Consider the following 12,772-nt stretch of genomic DNA (forward strand, 5'->3'; position numbering starts at 1 on the left):
AAGAGAGGGAGAGAAACATTAATGTGTGGTTGCCTTTCATGCGCCCCCTAGGGGGGACCTGGCCTGCAACCCCGGCTCGTGCCCTGACTGGGAATCAAACAAGCGACCCTGTGTTTTGCAGTCCAGCACTCAATCCACTGTACCACACCAGCCAGGGCCCATATATAAACCTTTAAGAGTTTAGTTCACTTTGTTACACTTTTAATATTTTCTCAAACAATATACTAAATCTAGTAAATTACTCCTCTTCCATGTTATTTTTGAAGACTAATGAAAGTATACTCTAAACCACGCTATTATCTATGCACGACCATTGGCTACTTTCAGCAATAGCCAATGTTACAGTTAGTTAGCACGGTTTCCCATAGAATATTTACCTACTGATGAATATTATTCAATTTTAGCAGGCAAAAAGCAAGAGATTAGTTATTAAACATTCTCAGAATTTTATAATATCGAAAAAAAGTGAAACAAGACAAACTTCTATAGCGTGGCATTTTCCCTCTCAGAGGATTTTCCCCTTTGTTATCTTAAATACATGGGCACACGTTCTTTTGGGGGATTTAAGAAACCCTGTAACAACATGAAAACCTCAAGCCCCGTGTGTTACCTGCAATATGTCTCTATGTCGCTGTAGCGTGTGCATCAGGGCTGCATTCAAGGAGGGGACACCTGCACTGTTGGTATATTCTGCCATTTTATCATTTACTCCTGTAAGCTGGAAAAACAGAAAAAAAAGAAGAAAGGAAAAAATATATAAAAAATATTTTAGGAAGCACTATAAAGAGATAAAAGGAAATTAGTTGCCTGTTTGCCCTTTGGCTAACAGCAAAAAACAAACCCAAAACCAGAAGATAGGAGGCAAGGACTCAGTGCTTCCACCAAATAATACATAAACGCTAAAATAACTCTCATAGGACCTGGTAACGGCTGTCGTCAAAACTCAAGGGGCCTGGGAATCACACATCTTGAATGAAAGATGACTTCTCCAAACATGCCTGCATTAATATAATCTAGTACCAAATCTAACAAGTACACAGTTATTAGCAAAACAGCCATTTAATAGAAGAGCTTACCCTTGCCAAAAGCTGTTCAATCTCAATTGCCATTGTTTCAAACATCCTGTCTTGGCTTGATCCATTTAAAAGGGGTGTTGTGTCAGAACTAAAGAGAAGTTCAAATAAAGAGAATCCATTACTTAAACCTAATCCTTTAAAACATACTTAAAATAATGAGGTAATTATTCTTAAAGAGGTCCAGTGGAACCCCTGAGACGTACTCTCTGTTTCTTAAGAAACTATAATTTTCATTGAAGTTTTCCTATAAAGATAGCACATGCCCTAGATATTAAATTCACTATATAAAATATAATTGAATGTCAGATTTTCCCAAGCTTTAATATAGTCAGTCATAATTATGTAAAGAAATTCCACAAGCTTGTTTACTGTTTCCCAAATGAAAGTAACTTAAGCTATGGCAGTACTCAATTAAATGCTGAATCTAAAAGAACAAATCATCTGAAATAAAACTGTAAAACTATGTAGTACAGCATATAAGAGGAACCATAAAATGTATTATAAATTATGCTATGGGATTTGTCAGAAGTAATCTTTTAATTTTTACCCCAAAGCAATTATGGTTGCCTAGACCTTATATTAAGTTCTCTCTTCTTTCCTTGACTCTTACCAAGAAGAAATAAAATTGAGATGTAAATGATCTATAGATTGGATAACTAGCTATTAAATAATCAGGAACTGGCTTTAAGTCTAATATAGATGGCTATGTCCAGCAAGTAAGTTTTAGTAGCAACCCTCTACATCTCCACTTATAGTATGCAACTGTTTCAGTTTTGTTTTTGCAAAAATGTGTTCAACTGTCTTTTAAAATCTGAATGGTCATTATAAAAAGTCTTTTTACAAGTGAAATTTATGTTTGGCAGATTCAAATTCTAAAACCACAACCTGAAAGTTTCTTTTGCCTCTTCTGAAAAACCTCTACCCTTCGTTGGGTCCCCCAAGTGGTATGTATTATGAGCAGTTGAACACAAATCTTAGTTACAATGAACGAAGATAATAAGTCCCCAGGCAATAACTATGCTCTGCCATCTTACTGAAGACTCTGTCCCACCCCGTGACAGCGATTGCGTGTATGCACGGCAAATGGAAACAGATCAAGGCACCAGTTCAACATCAAACAAGCACCTGAGCCACTACTGTTTTCCTTCTCCGTATACCTTCCACAGCAACAGTAACAAGCAGTGAAACAGCTACAAAGTAGCTAATAAGAAGGATTTTTATTTTAAGATGTTTAACTAGGTCCAAATTTTTATTTCTTGAACCATTTCAATTTATTTGCCTTAAAATATTTAAAAATATTTAGTTCTTTAGTATGTGTCAGAGCCAACCCGCAGTTCTGAAGTTTTATCTTTGAGTGTGCCTGGGGAAAATTCTCTGCATACTACTAATACAAATCTTCTACTGTAAGATATATGAAAAAAGAACAATTGGCCAATGAATGTAAGCTTTATGAGGAGGGACACTGTCTATGTCTTATTCACCTACACACCTAGCTCCTAAAATACTGCTTGGCACCTGGTAGATGATCGTTGAGTATTGTTGAATGAATGAGGAGGCGATCTTCACATTCACCATTCTCAAGAGAGTGTGAGAGTCCAGGGAAATGGTCAAAAAGTCACTCTCCATAATACTAAAATTCAGTTACATTTAATTCATTTTATAGGTATGTGATGATTTACAGGACATTAAGTTCTCAAAATATAAGAAGTAAAAAAATTACCCCAGAAAGAGAAATTCTGGTTCTCCTGAGTTTATTCATTCACATGCTTTCAATCTGGGCAACAAACAAAATACTCAGAGCGCAAACTGGACCTTGATCCTCATGGCCTCAGGTTTCTTACTGAAGGGGACAGTTAGGCTGAGATAATTCCACATAGTCCCAGGTTTTTGCAGAATTTCTTAAGGAATGTTTTCAACATAGTTTCTCCTTTAAAGGCGTCACAAAAACATTAAGTTCATGAAGCACAGAGAACACAGAAAATGCATCATGTAACTGTATCTCTTAACTATTGTATTTGGAGTTTTCAAATTGTATAACCATTGGCATAGGCAAGTGAGAGACTTAAGTTCAGGAAATACGCTTTCCAGGGATAAAATAAGTTAACTCAGAAAGGAACATTCCTCGTTCTCTTTTACAATACTTGCTAAGTAAAGGTGATCCCAAAGCAATGTAGTGCAATTAAAGCTATGTGACATCAATAGCATTTATTTGTTTGTTTGTTTGAGAGGGGGAAGGGAGGGAGAAAGAGAGGGAGAGAAACACTGATGTGAGAGAGATGCATTGACGGGTTGCCCAACTGGGGACCTGGCTCACAACCCAGGCATGTGCCCTGACTGGGAATCAAACCGGCGACCTTTCAGTTCCCAGGCCAGCACTCAGTCCACTGAGCCACACCAGCCAAGGCCCAATATTTTTTTAAACAAGTGAATGCCCTGAAGTGAGCCTATGATTCAAAGATAAGAATACATTTTCCAATAGAACTACCACGTGATGCAGCAATTTGTCTTCTGGGTATTAATCTGAAGACTATAAAAATACTAATTTGAAGAGATATATGCACCCCTATGTTCACTGCAGCATTATTTGCAATAGCCAAGATATGGAAATAATCTAAGTGTTCCTCGATGAATGAATTTATAAAGATGGGGTGTGTGTGCACACACACGCACAATGGAATACTACTCAGCCACAAAAAAGATAAGACTACTGCCATTTGTGACAACAGGCTAAGTGAAATAAACCAGATGGACAAGTCCAAAAACTATATGATTTCACTTATATGTGGAATAGAAAGCAAACAAAAAACTCCAAACCAACAAACAAAAATAAACTCAAAGATACAGACAATAGATGGGGGGTTACCAGAGGGGAAGGAGAGTAGGAGGCAAGCATGGGCAAAGGGGGTCAAATGCATGGTGATGGACGGAAACTAGATTTTTCATAGCGAATGCACTATTGTGCACAGATATTGAATTATAATGCTGTACACCTGAGGCTTATATAACGTAACTGACCAATTTACCTCAATTAAAAAAAAGAACATCTTCTATATGTTCGCTATAGTAGTATACTGGTTCCTCACAAAAGAACCAAAATTAAAGATAGCTTGGATGATTAACACCAAGGATCCACGCTACATTAGATTCATTCTAAAACGCCAGAATAGCAGGTTATAACCCTGGCATTTGGGTAGTTCCCCACATCCATTTAGCAACCAGGAGATATAAGAAATACAATGGGGAAAAATCAGCCACATTTCCTTAAACTGACTGGCCTAGACACAGGCTCATTCTTAGCCCTCAGCGTTTCCCCCGACAGTGTCACAACCTTTGCCTAAGGGTCCCAAATAAACCCTAGTCTCAAGAATTAAGAATTTTTATAAATCACTAAAAACAAAACAAACAATAACATGAAAAATATCAAAATTTACCAGTACAACAAATTACAGAGTTATATACTTCAGTGTATTTTTTAATGCTTTACAAACATCATACAGTTTAAGACATAAGAGAGAGGATCTGGTAGTACCTATACCTGTCGCGCCTTCCATCTCGGGCACTGCTGTGACTGTAACTCGTACACAGTTTACTGAAGGAAACTAGTTTCAGGTCAAGTTCATTCTCCAGCTGTCGAGCCTGTTTCCTGAGATCTGTAACAAAATTATAAAAGCAAATCATCAGTCATAAAAAGTCTATCGTTAAACATAAAACTCACAAAACTATTCTGAAGAAACAAACTATGAAAATGATCATATAGTGATCTAGGTTCAATAAAGTTTTAAAAGGAAGAAACCAGAGATGCACCCAACGAAGCAAACTGCCACTTATTTTAAACTTTAGGTGGGGCAGGGATGGGGGGATGCAAATTTTTAGCTTCATCCCAAACACAGCTAGACGACAAATGATGTTCTAACATCCCTGAAATTATTTCTATAGCAACAAATACATTTTGTAATTTAGAGGAAAACAATATAAAATACAAATAACAAAGAAACTGACTGGTTTATAACCAGGATTCTATCAATTTACTATCTAACTTTACAAAAAAGAAGGCACCACTGTTTTTGACAGGGATTTTCCTATCTCTTTATGTTCCAAAACTTTATTAGGCTTATGAAATTCTTAATAGTAGAATGACTTAGTGATTGAGCATAAAGAAAAAAAAATCATTGACAAAGATTTTTTAAAATTGTCTTTCAATAAGCTTACTCAAATTTGGAGGCTGAAATTAACAATGACAATAGCTACTAACAAGGTCAAATGTAATTATGACAAAAATAATAGCATAAGTTTTAAAAGAACAGAAGCAAACAAGCTAGCAGAGAAACTGATATAGTTCACATCTAAGCGGTTGAGTGGAAGTCACAGCACAAAACCCCCATCTAGATGTAAGTAATCTCATTCATGGTAAAGTGGAGGTAAAAATGAAAGGGCTGAAACATAGGACGAATCATCTAAGGATCTCAGCTTTCAGTAACAAGAAATACAAAATATTATTTCAATATACTTATCGGCAACCCGAGGTAGAAGCAGCATAAAACAGTGGAGCGTATTCTCCCAGAAACCGAGTCTCCCCGACTCAGCCCAGCCTGAAGTTCTGAGAGTCTGAGAACCGGCTCAGATTTATTGACAATCTACTTAACCCAGGAACCTCAGCTTTTGTTTTTTAAACCCCTACTTTCGGGGGTTTTCTATGCATTAGAAACCATGAATTTAAAGCATTTGGCACAGAACAGGTTGTCGATAATAAGCTGCTGTATTTATTACAGCATGGTGCTTCCAAAAACTACAGCCTCATCACTAGTTTTAAAGATACCAATAGCCCTTCTACATAATTTTAAAATATTTTCTAGCTAGTACACACATTTGAAGTGGTCATTTTTAATATGTTTTAAACAATAAGCCCACTTCTCTGTAACTATTAACTGTCTTCTCCCGTAGAAAACATCCCTAGAAGTATTTTGGAAGTATGACCGGCAAGTATGGATGAACTGAGAATTAAGTTTATCTCAGACCCAGGGGCCGAGAGCGACAACACTGTTATCTGTGGCGGCTTCCAGAGGCTTCGCGGGGCAGCAACAGGAAGCAGGTTAAAAAGGGGGAGAGGACTCGAGAGCAGTTTCCACGTCGCAGCACAGCAGACAGACGCCCTGGGAAGAAAAAGGTGAGCCTGCTCTCTGTTACCGCCACGGTCCCGGCGGTGAGTTCTACGTGAGCCCGCTTCACCGGACCGCATTTTCAGGAGTTAAATAAACGCACTTGGTGGAAGAGGTACAGCAAATGCACTACTTACAAATCACACTGCTTCGCTCAACTTTCTCTGGTTAACAAAACGGATCTCCGGAGCAGAGGATAAAGTTATTTTCTCCACCATCAAACGCGACTCGACACCCAACCCTCGGAGCAGGGGCCTGAAGCAGCCAAGGGGACGGAGGAGACGGTCCGCTCCTCCAACTTTCCCTCGATGGACCGGAATGACAAGTTCCTCCTTTCCCGTTTCCTACTCAATTGTCTAAGGCGCTCACTCCTCCGGTCTCCCGGGCTCCGGATATTCTCGCCCAACACTCAAGCCCCTTTTCCGTTACCCTGTCAACCTAGCGCTCCTCCGGCAACTCGGGCCGTCTTCCTCCCCATCCCTGCTGTCCGACCCCCGCTCCAGGTCCCGCTGCCTCACAGGTCAGCCCCCTGCCCCTGACCGGCCGGCCGGTCTCCTCCGCCCCCAGGCCCCGCGGCTCCCACGAGAGAGCCCTGCTCCCCAGCCCGGCCGCTCCGGAGTTCAGGCTCTTTCCTCTGCTACCTCGCCCAAGACCCGTGCTCATCAGACCCTGAGCGAGCCCCGCTCGAAGGCCTCGCCCTTACCTTCCCAGTAGTTGCTGGTTCCTGCCGCCATCTTTGTTGTCCAACGTCAGTCGGGGTAGGAGAGTAGAGGCGGGGCACGCCAGAGAGTCACCCCCGCGCCTTCTTCCGCCCGGGCGCCAGGGCCGACGGGATACCTGAGCTTCCACGGACACTGCCACCTGGTGGTGCGTTTAGCAATTCCCGCCTTTGGAGTAGCGAGGCTGACTCAGGCTCGGCGCCGGACGCTGCGTTGTCTTTCTGGTTCTGGCATCCGTTCTCCGCGCTCCAAATGTTCATGATCGCACCATTGCATCGTCGCCCTGAGCTCGGCTTATTCCCCTCTCTCAGCAGAGCTTACCTGGCTGAGAAGAAAGTCATCCTAAGACACGATTCCCTGTTTCCCACACCGTCTCGCGAAGTGTAGCGTCAATAGCAGCCTCTTGCCCTTCTCAGAGCCAGAGGCTCTTTTCTTCCCAAGGCCAACTCTTCGTCCCCCCTGCGCCTGTGGTCCATTATCCCAGGATCTGACTTGCGCGCTCTTGTCCAGTGGCCGCCCTTTCCTGTCTGCGGTAGGTAGAAGCCCAGCTCTCCTTCCTCTCCAGCCAGCCACCAAATCTAGAAAGTGTGTGCTAACTGCTTCCATGTGCCTGTTAAAATCTGCTGTCTAAACCCACCCTTTATAGTTACATAAATTAGCACAGTCTGCTTGTGTCCGCGTTTTACCAGTTCCAGAGAAATATAGAAACCTTATCTCCTATAAGGGTATTTAAATCACACTTGTCCCTTTACCCACTCCCATCTATAATTGTCTTTAATAAATCCTCTACATTCATTGAGAAGTACATCAGATGTTATAATTTTTGTTTCATCTGTCAAACATAATTTATAGAATTCAAAAGGAGGAAGAAAGCCGACTGTTTTATCCATGTATTACTCTATTTTTCTTTCTGCCTTCCTGATGTTACAAGATATCTTCTTTATCATTTTCTTTCTGTTTTAAGAACTTCCTTTAGCCATTTTTTAAAGAGTTGGTCAGCTGGAGACAAATTCTATTAGTTTTCCTTCACCTGAGAATGTCTTGATTTTCCTATCATTCCTGAAAGATACTGTTGCTGGATATAGAATCTGGGGTTGGCCACTTTTTTCCAGCATTTGATAAATGTGACAGTTCCTCTTGGCCTCTACAGTTTGTTTGAGAAATTGGCTGTTTGAATTGTTTTACTACTATAACTAAGGCATCTTTCCTTTCTTACTGCTTTCAAAACTTTTTCTTTAGTTTTCAGAAGGTTGATTATGATGTCTCTTAGTGTAGATTTCTTTGGTTTTATCCTATTTGGAGTTTGTTCAGCTTCTTGAATATTAGATTTATGTTCTGCCAAATTTGGGAAATTTTCAGCCATTGTTTCTTCTAATACTTATTCTGCCCCATATTCTTTCCTCTTTCTCCTGGGACTCCAATAACACGAACGCTAGATCATTTGTTCAAGTTTTACATATCCCTGAGGCTCTACTAATTTTTTCCTATTTCCTCTTTTTCAGATTGGGTAATTTCTTAATGTTTTGTCTTTTTAAAAAAAATATTTTATTTATTTTTAGAGAAAGGGGAAGGGAGGGAGAAAGAGAGGGAGAGAAACAATGTGTGATTATTTCTCTTGCACCTCCATCCAGGGACCTGGCCTGTGACCCAGGCATGTGCCCCTGATTGGGAATCGAACCAGCAACCCTTTGGTTTGCAGGCCAGCACTTAGTCCACTGAGCCACACCAGCCAGGGCTCTACTGTTCTGTCTTCATGTTCACTGACAGACACGTCTTTTCCTTTGTCCCCTCTATTCTGCTGTTGAGTCCATTCACTAAATTTTTTATTTTAATTATTGTATTTTTCAGATCTAAAATTTCCACTTGGTTCCTCTTTATATCTTGTTTCTTTAATGAGACTCTTTTTATCATTTTTTCTTTTTGTAATTGCTCATTAAAATATTTTTATTATATCCTTGTCACATGATTCTACCATCCGTGTCATCCTTTGTTTTTTAAAGATTTAATTTTTAAATTTATTTGTAGAGAGGGGAAGGAGGGAGAAAAAGGGAGAGAAACATCAATGTGTGATTGCCTCTCACGCACCCCCAACTGGGGACCTGGCCTACAACCCAGGCATGTGCCCTGACTCAGAATCAAACGGGCAACCCTTTGGTTCGCAGGCCAGTGCTCAATGCACTGAGCCACACCAGCCAGGGCAATGTGTCATCTTGATGTTGGCATCTGTTGTGTGTTTCCACTCGAGTTGAAATTTTCTGGGTTCTTGGTATAATGAGTGATTTTAAAAACTGTATCCTGGATATTTTGGGTGAGATCTCTGGGTGTTATTTAAATCTCCATTTAGGCAGGACTTCTCTGATAATGTGCTGCTAGGGGAGATGGGAGACTGCCTGGTTACTATCAGGTGGGAGTGGAAATTCAGGCTTTTCCTTGGCCTCTTGGTATTCCAGGAGTAGGGGTGCCTTGTTACTGCTCCCCACATGGCCTCCACTGACACCACAGCAGAAGGCCTCGTTGCCCCCGTGCAATGGTGGAAGTCCTGGCTCCTCACTTGGCCTTCTTTGACCCACCCAGGAGGTGGGAAGGAGTGTCTTCATTCCAGCAAGGTGAGCATGGAGTGTATGGCCCCACTCAGCCTTCGCTGGCAGGGGGTAGAGGCAGGCCTCAGATTTGTTGTTTTTTTCCTGAGAATTTGGCTGGAGTAGTGCAATTGTCTAAAAGTGTTCTATTGTGGTAGGCTGCCCCTTTTCTGCTTCTTTGAGCAGGGAAGTCTTTTCTTTGGGCTTTTTTCCCCTTTTTAATCTGCACACTTTGGCATTTCTGGGTTGCCAGCTTCTCTAGTACCCACTATGGGATATGTGAGGCAAAAAGGCAACCAAGGGAACTCACCACTGTGTCATTTCTCGGATCCTGAGGTCCCTAGCTGTTCTGCCTTCTTCTCTCCACCATTCGGAGTCTTATTGTTTTATATATAATACATGTCTTCTGCTGTGCTTAGAAGGAATAGAAATACATCTACTCCATTTTGTCCAGAATCAAAAACTGCCGTTTCATTTTTAATAGATTTTAATTCTCTGCTAAAATTCTCCATCTTGTCTTGTACTTTCTTGAATTTATTCATCACTATTAAAGTTTCTGATAACTGAAAAATCAGTCCCATGGGACTGTTCCTTTTCTTCTTGTTCTTTCATTATTTGATGCCTTTTGATAATAAGAGTAACTTTTGATTGCATGCTGTACATTATAGATTAAAATTTGTAGCAATTATTTGAGGCTTCAGATGCTACCTTCCTCCAGAGGCCGTTCACTGCTACTTCTTGCAGGCAGTTCAGGTAGGGGTACATCAGCTTACTTCAGTATGGGGTGGGACTAAGACGAAGTGGAATTGTATTTTTGTACAAATTAGTCCGTTTCTGCTGAGCCCTTACTTCTAATGTATAGTCACTTAAGTGTCCTAACTGAAAGTCTGTTGATCAGTGCCCTCTTCCTTGATGGGTGCTGAATTCAACTTCCCCCGACCCACTGATACTGCCTAAAGCTTCTGCTTGGCTTCTCTGCCTCTTGCCTAGCCACTCTGCTGCTAGGTGTCTCTCTCTGTCACCTCTTATGAATCAACAGATGCCTCAAGGTGAAAACCTTACTATTATACTCACCCCTGAACTCCCTGTGCTCTAGGATCTAGACTCTATTAGACCGTATTTTCTTAGTAGATCCCCAATCCTTCAAACATTTTTTTTTTTTAAATCCAGCTTTTCTACTTGATGGGAAGATCTGTTTCAATCCAATCCACTCATGGCTGGAGTAGAACTAAATTATCTTATTATTTCTAATTTACCTGTAGATTATTTTGTATTTTTCACATACACAATCATATCTCCCACTAATAACAAATTTGTTTATTTTGTTTTCAGGGTTCGTGGCTGCGATCTCTTCTGTCAACATAGCCAAGTTCAGGTGCTTGAGTGGGGTTTTTGTTTTGATGGTAGGGAGGAATTGTAAGCGTTCCAATTTTGCAGTTCTCTTTCATCTTGCGTGACTCTAAAATGTCCTCTTTTTCTTCTTTTCTCTTTTATCACTTAATAGTCAAAGGGTGCTTCTCAATTCTTTTTCAGTGTTTCCCTTCACTAGAAGCTATTTCAAAGACTGCCCCTTTAAATCATGCCTGCCTCTTTAAATTGTCCTCAATTTGAGGTCCCAGAGCTTTGTGCTGTGATCTGCATGGATGCGATTTTTAGAGCATTCAGACTTAAGGTGGAGTTTTTAGCCAACTTTAGGCCCTTTCTCTGGCATCCCTGCTGTCCGTCTTGCAGTTTACCTCCGCTTGCCTTCCCTCCACAAAGCGTCACATTGGACGGGGGCTGCTGGAGCAGGCATGAGAGAACAAGCAGAGATTTGGGGATTTTTCTCATTTTAATCAATCAGGTTGGCATTTCAGAATTCTCTTACTTCAAGTTATGGTGAGTGGGATTTCAGGATAGATATACCTTTCCCTTCTTGTTTTTAGCATTATTTTGCAAAGAAATATTGGGAGACAGGTAGCGTAGGTTGCCACCACTGTTTCCAGCTACCAGGAAGTTCACCTTTCTTTCTTGAAAGATATGTTCAATATAGAATTGTGCTGGAAGTTATATCTTTCCCCAGCACCTTCAAAGTATAATGTCACTGTGCTCTAGTTTCCACTGTTGAGGGTGATTCTAACCTCTTATAACGGCTAATTCTTTGAACTTAAATTCTTTTCTCTCTTCACTTTTTTTTTTCTCCTTGTCATTAGTGCTCAGCGGTTTCACTGATGTGTCTAGGTGTGGATGTCTGTTTTATTGCTTGGATTAACTGAGTTTAATGTATCACTTATGAAACATGTATTAGTCTTATGTTAAATCCACATTTTTACTCTCTCCTTCGTGTTTTCCACCTTTTAGTCTTTGTGCTGCGTGAGATTTTCTATGGATCTGTCCACCCGGCTCACTGCTTCTGTGCCCAATCTGCCACTACAATGATCCATTTAAATTCCGCTTCTGTACTTTCATTTCTAAAAGCTCTATTATTTTATAGTTTTCTGTGATAGTCTCAGGCTTTCCTTTGCGAACAGTAAATACATGTGTTTTACAGTTGTTTCCCAGTGTCAACATCTAAAACTGGTGTAGAGCTTCTGCTTTTTTCACTGGTGGTGTATTTCTCTACAAGCTTGGTTATCTTTGTATTTGGTAATCACCCTTGAAAAATTGTGAGTTCTCCAAATCTAGGACGGAGATGCCTTCCACTGAGGACCCGAGTTTAACTCAGTTCCCTAGAAGTAGTGCCATACGGCTGGCCTCCCGGACCACCCAGGCTCTGCATACCTGGCTCGGTTCTAGACGCTCGTCCTACCCCCAGTTCCTTTCAAACGTGTTCCATTGTAGTCCTCCTGAATAGAAAACTGTACATACAGTCCTTCCTCTTTTGCCTTCCCAACACCCACATTCTTCAAATAAAAACTCAGCAGCCAGCTCCATTATTATCTTTGTACCTTTTTTGTAAATCAAAAACTATTTCAAAATTATTTTTTAAAAATCTAGCAACTGCCCAATTCCATTACCATTATCGGTCCACTCCCCGTCTCTCCCATTCCCTATCAATTCTCTAGGCACCTCATATCTTTTCAGCACAAAATCAAAAGCCTGTCTGATTCTGAAACACTCTGCTAGAAACCATACAACACATAAGTGACAATAATAATTATAACTGTTGGGTTAACTTGGAGTTAGTAGTGGTTCAGACCTAGCAATCTAGACCTTCTCCATGACCCCTTCACTTTGGCTCAACCTCAGTGACAATCGCAGAA

The 12,772-nt window shown here is 40.8% G+C and overlaps 1 protein-coding gene across 2 annotated transcripts in view; it reads right to left on the bottom strand.

Moving 5' to 3' along the window:
• The window catches only part of GOSR1 (golgi SNAP receptor complex member 1), a 33,560-nt gene extending 26,515 nt beyond the window's left edge, over positions 1 to 7,045 (bottom strand). The window contains exons 1-4 of one of the 2 annotated variants that reach the window (XM_045199009.3): positions 6,936 to 7,045; positions 4,612 to 4,726; positions 1,077 to 1,164; positions 611 to 718 (exon numbers count right to left, since the gene is read on the bottom strand). In XM_045199009.3, coding sequence (XP_045054944.1) covers positions 611 to 718; positions 1,077 to 1,164; positions 4,612 to 4,726; positions 6,936 to 6,966 — 342 coding nt within the window. In that variant the 5' untranslated portion in view covers positions 6,967 to 7,045. Of the gene's footprint in view, positions 1 to 610; positions 719 to 1,076; positions 1,165 to 4,605; positions 4,727 to 6,935 lie in introns of both variants that reach the window. The other variant, XM_024564739.4, reaches the window with a different exon arrangement.
• Between the last annotated feature and the right edge of the window lie 5,727 nt (positions 7,046 to 12,772).

This window comes from Desmodus rotundus, chromosome 9, assembly GCF_022682495.2.
Source record: "Desmodus rotundus isolate HL8 chromosome 9, HLdesRot8A.1, whole genome shotgun sequence".
Taxonomy (NCBI): domain Eukaryota; kingdom Metazoa; phylum Chordata; class Mammalia; order Chiroptera; family Phyllostomidae; genus Desmodus; species Desmodus rotundus.